Source organism: Aquarana catesbeiana, linkage group LG03 (assembly GCF_042186555.1).
Source record: "Aquarana catesbeiana isolate 2022-GZ linkage group LG03, ASM4218655v1, whole genome shotgun sequence".
Lineage (NCBI taxonomy): Eukaryota > Metazoa > Chordata > Amphibia > Anura > Ranidae > Aquarana > Aquarana catesbeiana.
Window position 1 is genome coordinate 22763668 of NC_133326.1, and position 22068 is coordinate 22785735.

Here is a 22068-nt window from a genome sequence, read left to right on the forward strand (position 1 = left end):
GCAAACCCCCCCCCCCCCCCCCCCAGAGAGACCCATAATTTATGCCGTAAATGGACCCCTGGAAAGGGTAGGCAAATACGTAGATGAGCTACTTAAAACTATGGTCCCTGCTCTAGACTCTTATGTGAGGGACACAAAAGATGTTCTCAGTAAACTTAGCAACATCAAGGTAGAAGAGAACTGATACCTAGTGAGTATCGATGTAGAGTCTTTATATACATTGATACCCCACCATTGGGGACTGAAAGCAGTTGAATTCTTTCTTGACAGACCATATCCTGAAATGGCCCATCAAGATGAGTTAATTTTGGATCTTTTGAACTTCTCCCTATACAACAACTATTTTCAATTTGATGAGCTGAATTACCAGCAGGTGTCAGGTACTTCTATGGGTGCCCCTTGAGCGCCGTCATATGCGTGCCTGCATCTGGGCATGTGGGAGGAGGTAGTTGTCTACAAGCTACGATCATTTAATAGACTGGGGAGCACTTGGATACGCTACATTGACGATATCCTGGTGGTCTGGAGGGGAACCGAAGTGGAACTTCATGAATTTATTCATGAATTGAACAATAACGATTGTAATATTAAACTTACCTACAACTTAGATTCCAGTTTGATTCCCTTCCTTGACCTCAGGATCTCAAAAGCCAATAGAGGTTTGGAAACCTCCACTTACTGGAAGCCCACAGCAGCTAATACACTATTGAGAGCATATAAAAAACCTTGGTACAGGGTATCCCTATGGGCCAGTTCCTCTGTATCAGGAGGAACTGTACCAGTGAAGTGACCTTTAAGAAAGGGGCTATGAAAGATCATTCCTCTTTGCTGCCAGAGCGCATCCCCCTTGTTGAACAGGACAGGCAAAGACAACCTGTACAGTTCCTCACTGAGTATGGAACACAATGGTCAGAGGTAAGAGAGAATATGGAATTGGCATTGGTCTATCCTGTCTAAGAGCCCTGAATTTATCTGATATGCTCACTCGGTCTGAGTACATATGGACATCGGGGGAATCCTGGCTCTCTGTGAACTTCCAGTGACCAGTATGAGAGAGTGAGAGCGATAACCCCAAATTGATCACACCTACATGACACCGGGGAGGGAAAATGGCTAATTGGGCCCGATTTGGACATTTTAACTTAGGGGTGTACTCACTTTTCTTGGTTTAGACATTAATGGCTGTGTGTTGAGTTATTTTGAGAGGACAGCAAATTTACACTGTTATACAAGCTGTACACTCACTACTTTACATTGTAGCAAAGTGTCATTTCTTCGGTGTTATCACATTAAAAGATATAATAAAATATTTACAAACATGTGAGGGGTGTACTCACTTTTGTGAGATACTGTAAATATTTCATAATGTGCTAGTATACGATGCCATTGTTTTACAGGTATTTATTTAATTTTTTTTAAACTCTGCAGCGGTTTACTACTGCTTTAATACATTAGGGGTGGGCTCTATAAGGAGCATAACTTTAAAAAACGGGTGAAGTTCTGCTTTAAGGATAAAAATGAGTTTTTTCATGTAGATTTTACACATTAGGATACATTCACATGGGCAGCCAGGGGCGGTGGAGCTACATGCTGCATGCACACAGTGTGAATCAATGGTCAGTGCCGCCGTTGTTCACATGTAAACTGCTTATCCGAATTGTTACATGTGAGTAAAGACCAACCCTGGACACAGACAGTGTGCATCCAGGGATGGCGTTTCTGCGACACCTGTGGCCAATGCCCCGAGTGCAGCAAACTATTCATCCCCCAGCTGCCCGTATGAATGGGGTTGTATTTAGGGCTGGGAAATTTTCTAAAAAAAAAAAAAATCTGCGATTTTCTTAAAAAAAACTCGATTTAAGATTCAAATCGAATTTTTCTTTTTTTTTGGACACCACGCCAGTCCTGAGGAGCTGCGGGCAGGAGTTTTTAGGCAAGGCCGCGGCTTCGGCCTAGTCCGCAGCGTCCGGCCTCGCAGACTAGGCCGAAGCCGCGGCCTCGCCTAAAAACCCCTGCCCGCAGCTCCTCAGGACCAGCGCGGTGAAAAAAAAAAATCTAAAAAAATCGATTTGCTTAAATTTTGAATCGATTTGACCTCTCAACTCGATTCAAGATTTAAATAGATTTTTTTCCCCAGCCATAGTTGTATTGCTGAACATCACTGGTGTGAGCCGCTTGTATAACTTTGATAGGCAACAGAAATACTCTGTTCCAGTTTCTCTACAAAGCCCAATGCATCTAATACTGTCTGTCTTATTTTGCAGAACAACGCCGCCCCATAGACTGTCTGATGTCATCAGATTTGCAGAGTCTTCTGGAGCAATCAAACCAGCACTTCTTACAGATCACCCAAGGGCAAAGCGATTTTGTTGAGTTTTTCTTCTGTCCAGATGGAGAGAAGGTGGGTGGGAAAACCTTAAATATCAGATGATCTTATAATATTTCTCAAAATGCATCAGCACTGTCGTTTATCAAAGTGTATATAAACTCTAACAATATATTTCTCTTTGAGAAAGAAATCTGGATGGCAGCAATCCTAGGATCTTCTAAAAATCATCTTTATTGGCAACAAAGTAATCCATACAACACACAAGACACCACACGTAGAGGAGGAGAGCAGGAGATGGTAACGCGTTTCTCAGTGCCTCTTCAGGAAGCACTAAACTAGTGTGAAACGCGTTACCACCACCTGTTCTCCCCATCTACATGTGGTGTCTTGTGTGTTATGTAGATTACTTTGTTGCCAATAAAGATGATTTTTAGATGATCCTAGGATTGCCGCCATCAGGATTTCTTTCTCAATCTATACAGTGGCGAGCTGGGCTGAGCACCCCTTCAGACTGGGGAGTGGAGTACAACCGGGTCTCAGTCTAACCTGGAGCAGCGGCAAGCTGTGTGTTTAAGCTGATTCTGAATGAATTTCTCTTATTTACTTCCTTTTGGTTTGTTAAAGTGAGTTTTCCTTTACAGAAAAAATGAACTAAAGCCTCCCCGGGGCTGCTTGACCAGCTGTGTGGGCACTGACAGTTCACTATGCCTGGGTGAGGTCGGAGGTACAGCCTCCGACCTCACCCTGGTCCCCTCTGTACTTACCTACAGGCATAGTGAACTGTCAGTGCCCACACAGCTGGTCAAGCAGCCCCGGGGATTCAAAATTCCCTCTCTCCTCCCTCTGCTCTGTGCATTGCTTTGAGGACAGACCAAAGGCATTCACTATGCAGGCGCTGACCAATCAGAATCACTCTGATCCGTCGCAGAAGTGCTGCACAGAGAAGAGTATGAGATTTCAAATCCTTGGACCGCTGGACTGGATGCATGGGCACTGACAGCTCACTAAGTACAGCGGGGACTGGGTGGGGGTAGACTGTACGGTGTTGGTTCACCTTTTCATTTTTTCTGTAAACACTTTTAACGGATCTTCACATTCCATGTAAAGTTCCCCCCTCCCGACCTCCCCTCCCCACCTCTACACGAGTAGGGCAGCCCTGCCCCTTTGTGCACATCATGGGTCTGCATGATCTGCACAGTGCTCACTGGGCCTCCTGGGATATGCACGTCACATATCCCATGAGGCCTTTAGTCTTTCATTCAGTAAGTAAGAAGGGGGCGGGCCTAGCCGCACGTCATTGTGAGGCCCTGCTGACTAAACCCAGAAGAGCCGGCGGGCCTCTTGATGATGTCACAAGTAAAGTGGCGGTGCGGGGCCGAACGGTGACTGTTGACAAAAGGATGTAAGCGGGACAATGCTGGATCAGGTGGCTTGGTAACTGTGCTTATAACACCACCTGGTAAGTGGGGGTATAGAAAAAAAAATGGGGGGTGTATAGGCTTAAGGTTCTCTTTAAATGTACAATTGAAAGCGTTTTTTATACCTTTTCCGCAAAATGCGAAAGAAAGAAAAAAAAATAGCTGTTCATCTAGCCAGAAATTGCAGGCTGATAACTTCCTGTGCTCTCTGCCTCTGGACTGTTATCAGTTAGCATTGTTTCCTGCTATCTCTGTGTACTACAAAACACCTCTCCCTGGTTTGAAGAAGAGAGGTAGGTGTTGTGTAGTCCTAGCACAGTGACAACACTGCTCAGTATGGTTGTCACCCTAGGACAGGAAATGAGTTAATGATGGGATTACCAGGTTAGAATAAGGGAAAAGGGTGTGAATACGGAAAACTACTGCAGCCACTATATCTGTGGACCGGTAAGCTGCAATACTGTCATTTTTTTGTTCTTGGGTTTAGATCTGCTTTAAGAATAAGGCCAGGGGAGCTCATGTCGCATGACGTGTGAAAATCAATGGTTCCCTATGAGAACTATCTTAACTGGTCCGACACAAGTCGGTCTGACTTTGAAAATTCTCCCTGCACTACTTTGGTCCGACTTTGATCCTACTTTAGCCCATTGAATATCACTGAAGTCGGATCAAAGTCGGATCGCCGTCTTAATTGATCCGACTTTGGCATGCGACTTGTGCTCTGATGATCTTGAAGGGGAACTCCATGCCAAATAAAAAAAAAAAAAAAAACGACATGGGTTCCCCCTCCAAGACCAGACCAGGCCCTTCTGTCTGGTATGGATTTTAAGGGAGACCTCCCACGCTGAAAAAACTACGTGGGGTCCCCCCCAAAATCCATACCAGACTCTTATCCCTGAGCAGGCAGCCCGGCAGGTCAGGAAAGGGGGTGGGGACAAGCGAGCGCCCCCCTCCTGAACTATACCAGGCCACATGCCCTCAACATTAGGGGTGGGTGCTCTGGGGAAGGGGGGACTTGCACCCCCCACCCCAATGCACCTTGTCCCCATGTTGATGAGACCAAGGGCCTCTTCCCAACAACCCCAGCCGTTGGTAGTCGGGGTCTGCGGGCGGGGGGCTTATCGGAATCTGGAAGCCCCCTTTAACAAGGGGGCCTCCACATCCTGGCCCCCACTCTATGTGAATGAGTATGGGGTGCATTGTACCCCTACCCATTCACCTAAAAAAAAGTGTCAAAAATAAAACGCTGTACACAGGTTTTTAAAGTAGCAGCTCTGGCGTCTCTTCCGATTTCTTCCCTCCTCTCCGGCTCTTCTGCCTCCTCCGCTGGTGTCTTCTTCTGATGTTGACTCGACATTCTCTCCCGCTCTAATGCTAGTTGCGCGGTGTGCCACTACTTATTTTGGCGCGGGGCGGGGCCACCAGGTGACGTTACCCAGAGGCCCCACCCCTTATGACGTCACCACCCGGGGCATGATGAGGTGGTGGCGCCATAAGGGGTGGGGCCTCAGGATGACATCACCCGGTGACCCCGCCCCATGCCAATATAAGTAGTGGCACACCACGCACCTAACATTAGAGCAGGAGAGAACGTCGAGTCAACGTTGGAAGAAGAACAGAGGGGGAAGACAGCGGACAGAGGGAGAAGAACCGGAGAGGGCTAGAAGACATCAGCAGAGAAGACCCGGAGAGGGAAGAAGAACCGGCAGAGGCAGAAGACACCAGCGGAGGAGACAGAAGAGCCGGAGAGGGGAGAAGAAATCGGAAGAGACGCCAGAGCTGCCTTTATAAATTACTTTAAAAACCTTTTGTACTGCTTTTATTTTTGACACTTTTTTTTTTTAGGTGAATGGGTAGGGGTACAATGTACCCCATACTCATTCACATAGGGTGGGGGGCCGGGATCTGGGGGCACCCTTGTTAAAGGGGGCTTCCAGATTCCGATAAGCCCCCCGCCCGCAGCCCCCGACGACCAACGGCCAGGGTTGTTGGGAAGAGGCCGTTGTCCTCAACCCTGGTACGGTTCAGGAGGGGAGGGGGGGGGGGGGGCGCTCGCTCGTCCCCACCCCCTTTCCTGACCTTCCAGGCTGCGTGCTTGGATAAGGGTCTTGTATGGATTTTTTTAATTTGGCGTGGACTTCCCCCTAAACATTCATACCAGACACAAAGTGCCTGCATTGTCAAAGTCGGATCCCCGTTCATTAAAGTCGGACAGATGTTGGATGGATGTCGGACTTCAAGTCGCAGGGCAAAGTCGGGTCCACAGTCGTTCGACTGTCGTGGCGTACCAGTGTGAACCCGGCCTTAGAACTCGTGCTACTGTCTGCTATTACACTGAATGTAGATAATTTGTAATGTTTGTACGTCAGGCTTAGATCACACCACAGCATTGTTGCAGGGCTCAGGTCATGTCTATAATTAGGAATCTTATCTGCCTCAGCTGCTCTGTTTAATTTATCTCCATGTTTTGTATTACAAACGTGTTGCATGACCCGACTTATTTGAGTTTTTGATTACAGATGTCCTGTTATCCTGCTGTAGAACTCACTAGTACAACCTGGTCATTGGTTGGTTGGTGCTTAACCACTTCAGCCCCGGAAGGATTTGCCCCCTTCCTGACCAGGCCATTTTTTTTGCGATTCGGCACTGTGTCGCTTTAACTGACAATTGCGCGGTCGTGCGATGCTGTACCCAAACAAAATGCATGTCCTTTTATCCCCACAAATAGAGCTTTCTTTTGGTGGTATTTGATCACCTCTGCGGTTTTTATTTTTTGCGCTATAAACAAAAAAAGAGCGATAAACACAATATTTTGTACTTTTTGCTATAATAAATATCCAAATTTAAAAAAAAAAAAATAATAATTTTTTCCTCAGTTTAGGCCGATTTGTATTATTCTACAAATTTTTGGTAAAAAAAAATCGCAATATGCGTATATTGATTGGTTTGTGCAAAAGTTATAGCGTCTACAAAATAGGGGATAGATTCATGGCTTTTTTATTTATTTATTTTTTTTTTTACTATTAATGGCGGTGTGACATTGCAGGGGACAGATCGGACACTTTTGATACGTTTTTTGGACCATTGACATTTATACAGCGATCAGAGCTAAAAATAGCCACTGATTACTGCATAAATATCACTGGCAGGGAAGGGTTTAACACTAGGGGGGCGATCAAGAGGTTAACTGTGTTCCCTCGGTGTGTTCTAACTGTGTGTGGGGGGGGGGGCTGACTAGGGGTGGAGACCAATCGGTGTTCCTACTTAGTAGGAGCACACAATCTGTCTCTTCTCTCCTGATAGAACCAGGATTTGTGTGTTTACACACACAGATCCCGGTTATCATTCTGTCACGAGCGATCGCGGGTGCCCGGCGGTCATCCGGCGGCGCTCGCGCACCCTCTGGTGGCTTTCCTGGGCAAAGCCGTATATATATGAGATTTTGCCCAGGAGAGCCATTGTGCTTCAGTATATCTGCGTGAGCCGGTCAGGAACTCGTTAAGCAAGCTTTGTTGACGTTTTTAAAGGACCATTCAGCTACAGTTTGTAAATGTTGTATAACATAAATTGTAATGAGAGTGCTGATTGCCACTTTAAACAAGCTGCTAGCAGGCTTTTTTTTTTCAGTTTGCTGAAGCCTGCTAGCAGCTTGTTTAAAGTGGCAGTCAGCACTCCCATTAGAATCTATGTTCAACATTTACAAACTGGAAAGTGTGTGGCCTCACAATGCAAAAATAGGGTATATATCAATAAAACTGTACCGTCATCCAAATAGGTTGAGAAGGATCATTTGGGAGGATGGGCCCCACCCCAGACTCACCGAGGACAAAGAGGGCAAGTGGACTATTGCGGTACATATAAAGGAGATATAACTATAAAGTACAAATCATTAGTAAAATTTCACAATATTTATTTATACAAAAATAGCAAAAAAGACAGCAAAAAACATATACATTTCATTCTCCCCGGTCCATATTTATACATAATCCCCTACATGGCACTTATCTGTGTATTCTTATTTATATTTACAGATGTATTGTCCTGATGAAGCGGTAAATCCGCGAAACATGTTGAAATATCATGTCATCTGAACCTTTTTAATGTATATGTTTTTTGCTGTCTTTTTTGCTATTTTTGTATGAATAAATATTGTGAAATTTTACTAATGATTCGTACTTTATAGTTATATCTCCTTTATATGTACCGCAATAGTCCACTTGCCCTCTTTGTCCTCGGTGAGTCTGGGGTGGGGCCCATCCTCCCAAATGATCCTTCATTTACAAATTGGAGCTGAATTGTACTTTAAAAGATCACACTGCTCCTTTACAAGCTAAAGCCCATGTGAAACGGGCCCATATAGACCCCCCCATATCTCCATTAGGAGGACCTATTACCTGCCCATTGCTATCACATAGGGGGCTTGTTAGTCGTGTTCTGAAAGCAATAAAGTTAAAAGTAAAAAAAAAGGAACTGGTTATACCAATGTATAGGCTTGTGTCTTCCCAACATTATGTTATGTTTGTAGTAAAAAGAAATGTTCTCTTCTTTTTCAATAAAAATGATCGGATTACCATATATACTTGAGTATAAGTCGTTCCGAGTATAAGTCGAGGCCCTAATTTACCACAAAAAAATGGGAAAAACGTATTGACCCGAGTATAAGACGAGGGTGAGAAATGCACAGCTACTGTAAGTGGAAAAGAGGGTCAACAATGCCCATTTGCAGCCTCACTGTGCCCATTTGCAGCCATAGGTCCCCTGAACTTCAAACTCGGTAGTTAAGGGTTCCTAGATGCCCCCTAGCTGCAGCCAAAATTTGGGGTCTCTGAACCCAAAGGGTCCCGAAATGACATTGCTGCAGATGGACACAGTTGACCGAATTTGGGGCCCCGTATCTCGGGGCCACTTAGAGCTAAAAACCCCAAATTTGGTGTGCAAACCCAGTGGAACTAGCACCATAAAATTTCCAAAGCTGGGGTTTCTAGCACCAACTGGCCCCGAGATACAGGGCCCCAAAATCAGTTCCGAAAATGTCAAGCACTTTTCTGCAGCAGAGAATGACATTTTCCAAACCGGCTTTGGGGCCCCGTATCTCAGGGCCACTTGGTGCTAGGAACCCCAGCTTTGGATATGTTATGGTACCATATCCACTGGGTTTGCACACCAAATTTAGGGTTCCTAGCACCAAGAGATATGGGGCCCCAAAGTCGGTTCAGAAAATGTCAAGCACTTTTCTGCAGCAGAGAATGACATTTTCTGAACCGATTTCGGGGCCCTGTATCTCGGGGCCAGTTGGTGCTAGAAACCCCAGCTTTGGAAATTTAATGGTGCGAATTCCACTGGGTTTGCACACTAAATTTGGGGTTTTTAGCTCTAAGTGGCCCCGAGATACAGGGCCCCAAATTCGGTCAACTGTGTCCATCTGCAGCAATGTCATTTCGGGACCCTTTGGGTTCAGAGGGGCCACTTAGGGCTAGGAGCTTCTGCTTTGGATATGTTGTGGTACCAGTTCCACTGGGTTTGCACACCAAATTTGGGGTTCCTAGCACCAAGTGGCCCTGAGATACGGGGCCCCAAAATCGGTTCGGAAAATGAAATTTTTTGCTGCAGAAAAGTGCTCGACTTGAGTAAAAGTCGAGGGGGGGCACTTTCAGCACAAAAAAATGTGCTGAAAAACTCAACTTATACTCGAGTATATATGGTAATAAAAAAAAAAAAAACTTAATCATATAAAATAAATATAAAAATATTTTAAAGGCACCCCCGTCACCCGTCTACACGTCATATAAAAATGTATTTGTACCAAAGATAAAAAAAATGCAGATTTTAACACTTGTGGAAAAAAAAAAAATTCACGTGATAACACACATCTCTTATCATTAGGCAATCCGCAATTCCCATGTAACTCACTGCTTAGTGTGTTCAGGTGTTCTGCTTCCCATATGGAGAGAGTCATTTTACGATCTCCATTTAAATGTAGCGGCTCTGTTTACACAGACTGAATTTTTGTGACTCCGTGTTTAATGCCATTTCTCAGCTGCTGATCTCCTGTACCTAATATTCAGTTATGCAACCCTTAAATGAATGTGTTTGCCAGTAATAGGGCCCGCCCCATGTGTACAGAGAGACCCCGCTTGAACCTTGGCTGGATGTTTGTAATGCACGTTTTTTGAATCCCCCCCCCCCTCGACACCACGCCCCCCACGCCCCTCACATATTTTCAGTGCCACCTCCCTTTGCTGTGGGGCCTGAGCAGGAATTCTTAGAAGGTTGTTTAGCACTTTTCTAGCAGTAGATGTAAAAAAAAAAAAAAAAACAGCAAGTATTGTGTATAAAAAAAAAAAGTAAAATAAGGAGGGCAGTGTTTTCAATATGAAGCTAATATCAAGAACATGGAGATCTGACCTCAAACTAGCTGGAGGAAAGTTCAACACTAATCTTATTTGAAGAGAAGAGTAGTTGGTGCTTGGAATAGACTCCCAGCAGAGGTCTGGAGTCTGTCAACAGTGAGTGAATTCAAACATGCTTGGGAACAAACACAGATCTATACTTAAAAAAAAAAAAAAAAAAAAATACAGTGCTTTGAAAAAGTATTCGTACCCCTTGAAAATTTCCATATTTAGTCATGTTACAACCAAAAACATAAATGTATTTTATGTGATAGACCAACACAAATTGGCACATGATTGTGAAGTTGATTGAAAATGATAAATGGTTTTCAAAATGTTTCCCAAAAAAATATGTGAAAAGTGTGGCGTGCATTTGTATTCAGCCCCCTTTACTCTGATACCCCTAACTAAAATCTAGTGGAACCAATTGCCTTCGGAAGTCACCTAATTAGTAACTAGAGTCCACCTGTGTATAATTTAATCTCAGTATAAATATAGCTGTTCTGTGAAGCCCTCAGAGGTTTGTTAGAGGACCTTAGTGAACTATAACAGCATTATGAAGGCCAAGGGACACACCAGACAGGTCAGGGATAAAGTTGTGGAAAAGTTTTGAACATCTCACAGAGCTCTGTTCAATCCATCATCCGAAAATGGAAAGAGTATGGCACAACTGCAAACCTACCAAGACATGGCCGTCCACCTAAACTGACCGGCCGGGCAAGGAGAGCATTCATCAGAGAAGAGCCAAGAAGTCCATGGTAACTCTGGAGGAGCTGCAGAGATCCACAACTCAGGTGGGAGAATCTGTCCACAGGACAACTATTAGTCGTGTTCTCCACAAATCTGCCCTTTATGGAAGAGATTACAGGAAGAAAGACATTGTTGAAAGAAAGCCATAAGAAGTTCTGTTTGTGAGAATCCATGTGGAGGACAAAGCAAAGATGTGGAAGAAGGTGCTCTGGTCAGATGAGACCAAAATTGAACTTTTTGGCCTAAAAGCAAAACGCTATGTGTGGCGGAAAACTAACACTGCACATCACCCTGAAGACAACATCCCCCACTGTGAAACATGGTGGTGGCAGCAACATGTTGTGGGGATTTTTTTTATAAACTAACCCAGCTTTATACTTCTCCACAACTTAATCCCTTAACCTGTTTGGTGTGTTCTTTGGCCTTCATGATGCTGTTTGTTCACTAAGGTTCTCTAAAAAACCTCTGAGGGATTCACAGAACAGCTGTACTTGTACTGAGATTAAATTACACACAGGTGGACTCTATTTGCTAATTAGGTGACTTCTGAAGGCAATTGGTTCCACTAGATTTTAGTTAGGGGTATCAGAGTAAAGGGGGCTGAATACAAATTCACACCACACTTTTCACATATTTATTTGTAAAACATTTTGAAAACCATTTATCATTTTCCTTCCACTTCACAATTATGTGCCACTTAAATGTGTTGGTCTATCACATAAAATCCCAATAAAATACATTTACGGTTTTGGTTGTAACATGACAAAATGTGCAAAATTTCAAGGGGTGTGAATACTTTTTCAAGACACTGTAGATGGAGCTAAATACAGGGCAATCTTAGAAGAAAACCTGTTAGAGTCTGCAAAAAATGGAGGTTCACCTTCCAGCAGGACAACGACCCAAAACATACAGCCAGAGCTACAATGGAATGGTTTAGATCAAAGCATATTCATGTGTTAGAATGGCCCAGTCAAAGTCCAGACCTAAATCCAATTGAGAATCTGTGGCAAGACTTGAAAATTGCTGTTCACAGACGTTCTCCATCCAATCTCACAGAGCTTGAGATATTTTGCAAAGAAGAATGGGTAAAAATGTCACTTTCTAGATGTGCAAATCTGGTAGAGACATCCCCAAAAAGACTTGCAGTGAAAGGTGATTCTACAAAGTATTGAGTTTGAAAACCATTTATCTTTATCCCTCCGATTCACAATTATGTGCCACTTTGTGTTGGTCTATCACATAAAACCCCAATAAAATAAATTTACATTTACACCTTCCTGCTGCCTGTGTTCCATCAGATTAGGCGACACGTTAGATTTTATAACCGAAATGACGTTCCTTTACCGCCATCTTGGTACACCCCGCACCTGTCCGCAGTAAGCCTACAGTCAGAAGTCGGCAAATGGACATCTTTTTACACCCACCGGAGTCTTGCATTTCACACTTATTTTTACCAGTAAACGGAGCGTATATCATGAAATACAGGATTTTTTAATCCGTCTGACTGTTTAGATGTTGAATTTTAAAAGCAGCGGCAGGCCTGCTGATCTCACAGGTTTGCTAATCTGACAGAACACCTCTGCTTTTATAATTCAACATGAAAACGGTGAGACGAATTTCAAAATCCTGTATTTCAGGATATAAGCTCAGTTTACTGGTAAAAAAAAAAAGTGTGAAATGCAAGACTCCGGTGGGTGTAAAAAGATGTCCGCCTGCCGACTTCTGACTGTAGGCTTACTGCGGCAGAGTGCGGGGTGTACCAAGTTGGCCGCGACGGAACGTCACCTCCGTTATAAAATCTGACAGGTCGCCTGATCTGACGGAACTCCTGCATGCCTGAGCTAAGGGCAGATGGTTTCCAGGAAATAAATGCTACATGGATCTGCTGCCCTTACTCAAGATGGCCACGGCTAGAAATGCTGGGGGGGTGGGGGATGTTTCAAAGTGATTTGTCAACAAAATAAAGCATGGAGACATGGATGGATGGGGGGGGGGCCGGGGGGGTGGGCTTGCTGTAAATATTAAAAATGAATTAAATAGTGTTTTCAGGTTTTGGAGCTCAAATACTGTTAAAGCGGAGAGTTCCACCCAAAAATGGAACTTCCGCTTTAAGGGAAGGTGACTCCTGCCACGCCACATTTGGCATGTCCTTTTTTTGGGGGGGGGGCAGAAATCCTCTTTTTAGAGGGTCCCAGCTCCCATTTTCTCCCGGGGCTCCGTTAAAGTAACGCAGTGCTGTATCGCATAAAATGGCCTGGTCATGAAGCGGGGTAAATCTTCCGGAGGTCAAGTGGTTAACCACTTAAGGACCAGCCTCATTTTGGGTTTTAGGTGTTTACATGTTAAAAACAGTTTTTTTTTTTTGCTAGAAAATTACTTAGAACCCCCAAACGTTATATGTTGTTTTTTTTTTCTAACACCCTAGAGAATAAAATGGCGGTCATTGCAATACTTTTTTTCACACCGTATTTGCGCAGCGGTCTCACAAGCGCGCTTTTTTTGGAAAAAAATCACTTTTTTGAATAAAAAAATAAGACAACAGTAAAGTTAGCCCGATTTTTTTTTATATTGTGAAAGATAATGTTACGCCGAGTAAATTGATACCCAACATGTCGCGCTTCAAAATTGCGCCCGCTCGTGGAATGGCGTCAAACTTTTACCCTCAAAAATCTCCAAAGGCGACGTTTAAAAAATTCTACAGGTTGCATGTTTTGCGTTACAGACGAGGTCTAGGGCGAGAATTATTGCCAGTAACCCATTTACTGTCCGAGGTGACCCATTAATATTTTGTGCCATTTGCAGATAAAAGTCGATGAGAACTGTGTTCTTCACATGCCGCTCTACAGAGATGAAGATTCCCAGAAAATGCTGCTCTTGGTGAACCCCAAGAAAAGAAACTCAGGTAACTTCCACATAAGATGGCTATGTGTGTGCAAACAATCATCATGACATCACAGTTTACACCATGACATCACAGCTTACACCATGACATCACAGTTTACACCATGACATCACAGCTTGCACCATGACATCACAGCTTACACCATGACATCACAGTTTACACCATGACATCACAGCTTACACCATGACATCACAGCTTACACCATGACATCACAGCTTGCACCATGACATCACAGCTTACACCATGACATCACAGCTTACACCATGACATCACAGTTTACACCATGACATCACAGTTTACACCATGACATCACAGTTTACACCATGACATCACAGTTTACACCATGACATCACAGCTTGCACCATGACATCACAGCTTACACCATGACATCCCCGGAAGCCCACCGGGGTCATCAGAACTAGTGTCTCCATTGGAAGATTTCCCCTTTTATTCCTCTCTTTTTTTTTTTTTTTTTTTTTCTTTTACTTTCGGTGATAATGGTCACCAGGACAAATAGAGAGGGTGAATTTCCTTAATGGGGACATAGGCAGCAATAAAAACCTGACAGATGTTCTAACCCCTCTTCACTCTGTCCAAAAGTAAAAAAACAAAAAAACAAAAGTTTTTCCTTCAGTTAAGGCCCCATACACACTGGGCATTTAGCCCCGGTGCATGAGGCTCTGGCATTTAGGTGCAGGCGGAAAGGCACAGGCGCTCCGTCCAGCCCATTCAATTCTATGAGAGACACGTGATTGGTCACGGACAAATGCCGGAACTTAAAGTAAACGTCTGGGCTAAACTTATGTGTTCTTAAAGCAGCTCCCATCCAAATTGTATGTCCTATACTAAGTAGCCTGTAAAGGGAAGATGTCTTTACTTACCTGTTTCTTATCAGGTTCCAGTCCAGTCATTGCTCCCAGCGCCGGCTTCAGGGGAGAGCAGCTGCAATGCCCGAGTGGTGACGTCACCCATAGACTTACTATGGGGCATCTGTTGTCGGCTGTCCCTCCTCTGCCCTGAAACCAGCAGCTGGGAGACCAGACCGGAGTGCCCTGAGAATAGGTATAGTATAGACATCCTTCCTCTACAGAAGAGGTCTCCAGACTTTCTGAACAAAGTTTACTGTTTTTCAGACTTGTGGTGGTGGGGGGGGGGGGGATTTGGTCTGTCAGTGTGAGTGGCATCAATCGGAGTAAACATTGACCCATTATTGGTATTAGTGGGAAGAAATATGTTAAAATGTTGGTGTCAGTGGGAGGAATAATGCCCCATCATTGGTGTCAGTGGGAGGAATAATGCCCCATCATTGGTGTCAGTGGGAGGAATAGTACCCCATCATTGGTGTCAGTGGGAGAAATAGTGCCCCATCATTGGTGTCAATGGGAGGAATTGTGCCCCATCATTGGTGTCAGTGGGAGGAATAGTGCCCCATCATTGGTGTCAGTGGGAGGAATAGTGCCCCATCATTGGTATCAATGGGAGAAATAGTGCCCCATTATTGGTCTCAGGGGAAGGAATAGTGCCCTATCATTGGTGTCAGTGGGAGGAATGGTGCCCCATCATTATTGTCGGTGGGAGGAATAGTGCCCCATTGTTGGTGTCAGCAGGAAGAATAGTGCCCCATCCTTGGTATCAGGGGAAGTAATAATGCACCACTATTGGAGTCAGTAGGAGGAATTGTGCCCCATCATTGATGTTGGTGGGAGGAATAGTGCCCCATCATTGGTGTCAGTGGGAGGAATAGTGCCCCATCATTGGTGTCAGTGGGAGGAATAGTGCCCCATCATTGGTGTCAGTAGGAGGAATTGTGCCCCATCATTGGTGTTGGTGGGAGGAATAGTGCCCCATCATTGTTGTTGGTGGGAGGAATAATGCCCCATCATTGGTGTTGGTGGGAGGAATAGTACCCCATCATTGGTGTGAGTGGGAGGAATAGTGCCCCATCATTGGTGTGAGTGGGAGGAATAGTGCCCCATTCTTGGTATTAGGGGAAGTAATAATGCACCACCATTGGTGTCAGTAGGAGGAATTGTGCCCCCTTGTTGATGTCACTGGAAGTAGTAGTGCTCCAAGGGGCCAGATATAGACAGGCAAAGGGCCGCAGTTTGGAGACCCCTGGTCTACAGGTTTGTCTGTATGGGACTTAGAATGGGGGTGGGAGCAGGTTTAAGATTAGAGAGGTTTATCCCGGATTTCCACTTCAAGTCTGCATTGCAGGGATCCATCACTGAGCACATTCAGCCCTAAACATTGCTACAACTTGGTACACCATCCAGCCCCATCCAGCTCTCAGCCTCCCATAGAGTTTAGCAGGATGCTGGCAGCAGGTCTGGATGGCGCCCCTGTGTCTTCTGCCTGCACCTAAGGCTCGATTCACACAGGGCAACACGACTTCAACGCGACTTTGCAACGTGACTTCAACCCGACTTCAACACGACTTGTGGATCCGACTTTCAATGAACGGGGATCCGACTTGGATCCCCGCCACTGTGTTTGGTATGAATCTTTAGGGGGAACTCCGCGCCAAATTTTAAATAAAAATCCGGCATGGGTTCCCCCCCCCAGGGGCATACCAGGCCCTTGGGTCCGGTATGGATCTTGAGGGGAACCCCCCTACGCCGAAAGGACGGCGTGGGGGGTCCCCCCAATCCATACCAGACCCTTATCCGAGCACGCAGCCCGGCCGGACAGGAATGGGGGTGGGGACGAGCGAGCGCCCCCCCCCCTCCTGAACCGTACCAGGCCGCATGCCCTCAACATGGGGGGGTTGGTGCCTTGGGGGAGGGGGGCGCGCTGCGGCCCCCCCACCCCAAAGCACCTTGTCCCCATGTTGATGAGGACAAGGGCCTCTTCCCGACAACCCTGGCCGTTGGTTGTCGGGGTCTGCGGGCGGGGGGCTTATCGGAATCTGGGAGCCCCCTTTAATAAGGGGGCCCCCAGATCCCGGCCCCCCACCCTATGTGAATGAGTATGGGGTACATGGTACCCCTACCCATTCACCTAGGGGAAAAAAGCGTCAATAAAACAAACAGTACACAGGTTTTTTAAAATAATTTATTAGGCAGCTCCGGGATCTTCTTCCGACTTCGGGGGTCCTCTTCCGACTTCGGGGGTCTCTCCGCCGTCTCCTCCCGGTGTCCGCATCTTCTGCCGGCTCCTCCGCTATCTTCTGCAGCTCAATTGCTAGCGGTGGTCCGGACTTCTGCCTTCTTCTTTTCTTCCAGAGATGTTGACACGACGCTCTCTCCAGCTGGAATGGTCTCTGAACGCTCCGCAACGGACTTATATAGGCGGTGACCCCGCCCCCTTATGAGGTCACTGTCCCAGGGCATGCTGGGGCTGTGCCGTCATAAGGGGGCGTGGTCATCACCCGGTGACCACGCCTCCTAAAACGTCACAGACCCAGCATGCCCAGGGACTGTGACGGCATAAGGGGGCGGGGTCACCGCCTATATAAGTCCCTTGCAGAGCGCACAGAAACCATTCTGGCTGGGGAGAGCGTCGTGTCAACATCTCTGGAAGAGAAGAGGGAAGAAGATGATCCAGAGGTCCGGACCACCGCTGGCAAAAGAGCGCCAGAAGATAGCGGTGGAGCCGGCAGAAGATGCGGACACCGGGAGAAGACGCCGGAGAGACCCCCGGAGTCGGAAGAAGATCCCGGAGCTGCCTAATAAATTATTTTAAATACCTGTGTACTGTGTTTTTTATTGACGCTTTTTTCCCTAGGTGAATGGGTAGGGGTACCATGTACCCCATACCTATTCACATAGGGTGGGGGGCCGGGATCTGGGGGCCCCCTTATTAAAGGGAGCTCCCAGATTCCGATAAGCCCCCCGCCCGCAGACCCCGACAACCAACGGCCAGGGTTGTCGGGAAGAGGCCCTTGTCCTCATCAACATGGGGACAAGGTGCTTTGGGGTGGGGGGGGCCGCAGCGCGCCCCCCTCCCCCAAGGCACCAAACCCCCCATGTTGAGGGCATGCGGCCTGGTACGGTTCAGGAGGGGGGGGGGGCGCTCGCTCGTCCCCACCCCCATTCCTGTCCGGCCGGGCTGCGTGCTCGGATAAGGGTCTGGTATGGATTGGGGGGGACCCCCCACGCCGTTTTTTCGGCGTAGGTTGTTCTCCTCAAGGTCCATACCAGACCCAAGGGCCTGGTATGCCCCTGGAGGGGGAACCCATGCCAGATTTTTATTTAAAATTTGGCGCGGAGTTGCCCTCAAGATCATCTGAGCACAAGTCGCATGCCGAAGTCGGATCATGCGAGACGGCGATCCGACTTCAATGATAGTCAATAGGCTGAAGTCGGATCAAAGTCGGATCAAAGTAGTACAGGGAGTACGCTCTGAAGTCGGAGCGACTTCAGTAGTGTATATTAAGACGCTAGCGTTAACTCCCATTGAAACTATTTCTGGAGCGACTTGGGGCGACTTGAGGACGTACAAGTCGGATCCCAAGTCGCCCCAGTGTGAACCGAGCCTAAGCCTCGTGCCCCTGGGCTACACACCCTGTGTTCATGGCACTTTAATTGATTTTTCACTGATTACATTATTATACCCAAAGAGTATTTTATGACATCCATGAATTCTTACTTCTAAATAAAATCATTCCAACATAACTTTGCCTTGGGTAATGTCCTTTGCGAACCCTGGAGTATGTTGTAATATACACTATATTGTCAAAAGTATTGGGACACCTGCCTTTACACGCACATGAACGTTAATGGCATCCCAGTCTTAGTCCGTAGGGTTCAATATTGAGTTGGCCCACCCTTTGCAGCTATAACAGCTTCAACTCTTCTGGGAAGGCCGTCCACAAGGTTTAGGAGTGTGTCTATGGGAATGTTTGACCATTCTTCTAGAAGTGCATTTGTGAGGTCAGGCACTGATGTTGGATGAGAAGGCCTGGCTCGCAGTCTCCGCTCGAAGGCTGGATTCACACCTGTGACATTTTTAGTGCTTTTTGCATTTTGCAGATTTGCACTACAGAACGTTTTCCATAAGAAACCATGTTGAATGGACTGTAGTGCAAATCTGCAAAATGCAAAAAGCACTTGTGAATCCAGCCTTATTCATCCCAAAGGTGTTCTATCGGGTTGAGGTCAGGACTCTGTGCAGGCCAGTCAAGTTCTTCCACCCCAAACTCACTCATCCATGTCTTTATGGACCTTGCTTTGTGCACTGTTCCAAATCATTTGGTGGAGGGGGGATTATGGTTCGGGATTGTTTTTCAGGGGTTGGACTTGGCCCCTTAGTTCCAGTGAAGTCGTCAGCATACCAAGACATTTTGGACAATTTCATGCTCCCAACTTTGTGGGAACAGTTTGGGGATGACCCCTTCCTGTTCCAACATGACTGCACACCAGTGCACAAAGCAAGGTCCATAAAGACAAGGATGAGCGAGTTTGGGGTGGAGGAACTTGACTGGCCTGCACAGAGTCCTGACGTCAAGTGGAGACTGTGAGCCAGGCCTTCTCATTCAACATCAGTGCCTGACCTCCAAAAAGGCACTTCTGGAAGAATGGTCAAACATTCCCATAGACACACTCCTAAACCTTGTGGACGGCCTTCCTAGAAGAGTTGAAGCTGTTATAGCTGCAAAGGGTGGGCCAACTCAATATTGAACCCTCCGGACTAAGACTGGGATGTCATTAAAGTTCATGTGTGTGTAAAGGCAGGCGTCCCAATACTTGTGACAATATAGTGTCTTTTTAGTGTACTAGCTCTACCTTTCTCTTCAAATAATTGTTAGTCTTACTGTGTGAGGTGTTGTGCTTGTTTTTCCAGTTGTGGCCGTGTCTTTGAATGGCAGGTGGTGGGGTGTAGACGACATCTTGCAGTCTTGTGTTCCCATCCAGGAGGGTCTTCAGCAGGTGAGTTCTGTGAAGTCATTTTGCTCGAGAGAGAGAGAGAGAGAGAGAGCAGAAGTAAAGAACCACATTTTTTTACTTCACCAACTTCTGTCTTCTATCATGAAAACTGAAGGAAGGGGAAAGCAGATATTTTTTCATCTGCTCCACAGTAAAAACTAAAAAATTGGCTGTAATTTCCTTGCTCTGGGCAGTGAATATTAAAATGATATTCCAGCCAGAAGGAGAAGTCCCTTCACTTCCTTAACTGGTGACACTCAAGGCTCCGGTATGAGCTCAATTTCCTTTCTCTGGAGGGTCTTCCCTATATACAGTATATATATGTATATATATATATATATATATATATATATATATATATATATATATATATATATATATATATACAATATATACATATACAGTATTCTGTTGGAGGATCTGCTCCAGAGCCATAGAAATTGTCATCAGCATCAAGTGTTATATACAAAGTGTGTTACCGAAAGTAATGCAAAAAGTGGGCATAACTTTTTTTATTAAAGTGGTTATAAAGGCAAAATGTTTTTTTTTTTTTTTTTTTTTTTTTTTTATGCATTCTGTGCATTAAGGAAAAAAACACTCCACTACCTGTCCTAGCCAGCCCCCGCCCCCACCCACCCCTAAACACTTACCTGGCTACTCTCACCGCTCCAGCGCTTTCTCAGCTGCAGCATTGCTTCTCCACTTCCCTGAACTCACAGAAGGTATAGGCCCCTGCTGCTGCTCAGTCAGACTACTGTGAGGCAGGGAGTGGGGGCGCTGTGTGTGTCTATGGGCGCACACGACCCGGCTCTGGACCATGCCCGCACGGGTACACCCCTTAGCACCTGGCTTGCTGAGTGGGCACCCGGAGGAAGGAGGGGCGGAAAGCACCGGCAGGGGACTCTAGAAAAGGAGGTAAGGGACTGATCTGTGCAGTGTTATTGCACAGAGCAGGTAGGTATAACATCTTTTTTTATTTTAAAACAGGGTGGATATAAATCAATGTTTTTTTTTTTTTTTTTTTAAATCTAAAAAATCTGATTTTTTTTATTTAAAATTTTTTTTTTTTTTTTTTTATCAAATTTACTTTAATAAAATCTAAAGATAGTTTTCTATTTAAGATACCTTTTTTTTTTTTTTTTTTTTTTTTTTTAATTCTTTTTTATTGAGTTTTTTTGCACAAAACATAAAACATAAAATAAAAAAAACAAACCCGGTAGGCAACATGCCTCTTGGGCAGGCCCTATTTAAGATACCTTAAAGCGGAGTTCTGCTTAAAAAGAAAGAAATAAAAGTCAGCAGCTACAAATACTGCAGCTGCTGACTTTTATTAATTGGACACTTACCTGTCCCGGGGTCCAGCGATGCGGGGGAATGAAGCCCTGCTCGTCTCTGCCTCCTCTCTTTGGCGCTGGCATTGTAACTGTGGGCGCCTGGCTGTGGCTTCACAGCCGGGCGCCCTCTTGCACACACATATGGGCATGTTTGGCCCTCTTAACCCTCTTGTATGTTATTGTAACTGCACTGTCTCCCTTTATATTGTAAAGTGCTGCACAAACTGCTGTCCCTATATAAATCCCTGAGTTTAAATTAGCTAAATACAGTACATACCGGTGCATTGAAACATTGTCTAAAGCAGCTACAGTCCATGTACAAAAGCCTTTGCCGGCAGTTTCATGCATACAGCTGCACACATCGTATTCTGTATTACGTGTCAATGGGCACAATTATGCTGCAGTTGTGGCTTCTGGGCAAGGGCATAGATGAGGGGGATAAAAGGGGTGTGCAACCCCCCCCCCCCCCCCCCCCGAACGTCCGTGGCGCACCAGCTAGTGCTGGTAGTTGCTACGTGCCCGAGGCAGTGCAGTTTTTCTTGCCGCCTGTCAGACCTCATAGACAGGCAGTTTAGAAAGAGTGAGCTTAGGCAGTTCAGAGCGAGGGAGGCACTCTTCTTGGCATCAGTCACTTGACCCAGCCAAGGGAGGCCAGTTATCCATAGTGAATTGATAACTGAGGGGGGTAAATCTAGAAGGGGGGTGATCTCAACTGGGTTAGATCTGTACTTTGGCAAATCTGTACTGGAGAAGATCTGTACTAGAGGAGATCTGTACTGGAGAAGATCTGTACTAGAGGAGATCTGTAGTGGAGAAGATCTGTACTAGAGACAGATCTGTAGTGGAGAAGATCTGTACTAGAGACGGATCTGTACTGGAGAAGATCTGTACTAGAGGAGATCTGTAGTGGAGAAGATCTGTACTGGAGAAGATCTGTACTGGAGAAGATCTGTACTAGAGGAGATCTGTAGTGGAGAAGATCTGTACTAGAGACAGATCTGTACTGGAGAAGATCTGTACTAGAGGAGATCTGTAGTGGAGAAGATCTGTACTAGAGGAGATCTGTACTAGAGGAGATC

The 22068-nt window shown here is 45.7% G+C and overlaps 1 protein-coding gene across 3 annotated transcripts in view; it reads left to right on the forward strand.

Moving 5' to 3' along the window:
• The window catches only part of LOC141131278 (protein FAM169B-like), a 79154-nt gene that overhangs the window by 29774 nt on the left and 27312 nt on the right, over window positions 1-22068 (forward strand). For all 3 annotated transcript variants that reach the window (XM_073618394.1, XM_073618392.1, XM_073618393.1), the window contains exons 3-5: window positions 2265-2401; window positions 13689-13788; window positions 19573-19658. In XM_073618394.1, the coding sequence (XP_073474495.1) occupies window positions 2265-2401; window positions 13689-13788; window positions 19573-19658 (323 nt within the window). The remainder of the gene's footprint in view (window positions 1-2264; window positions 2402-13688; window positions 13789-19572; window positions 19659-22068) is intronic.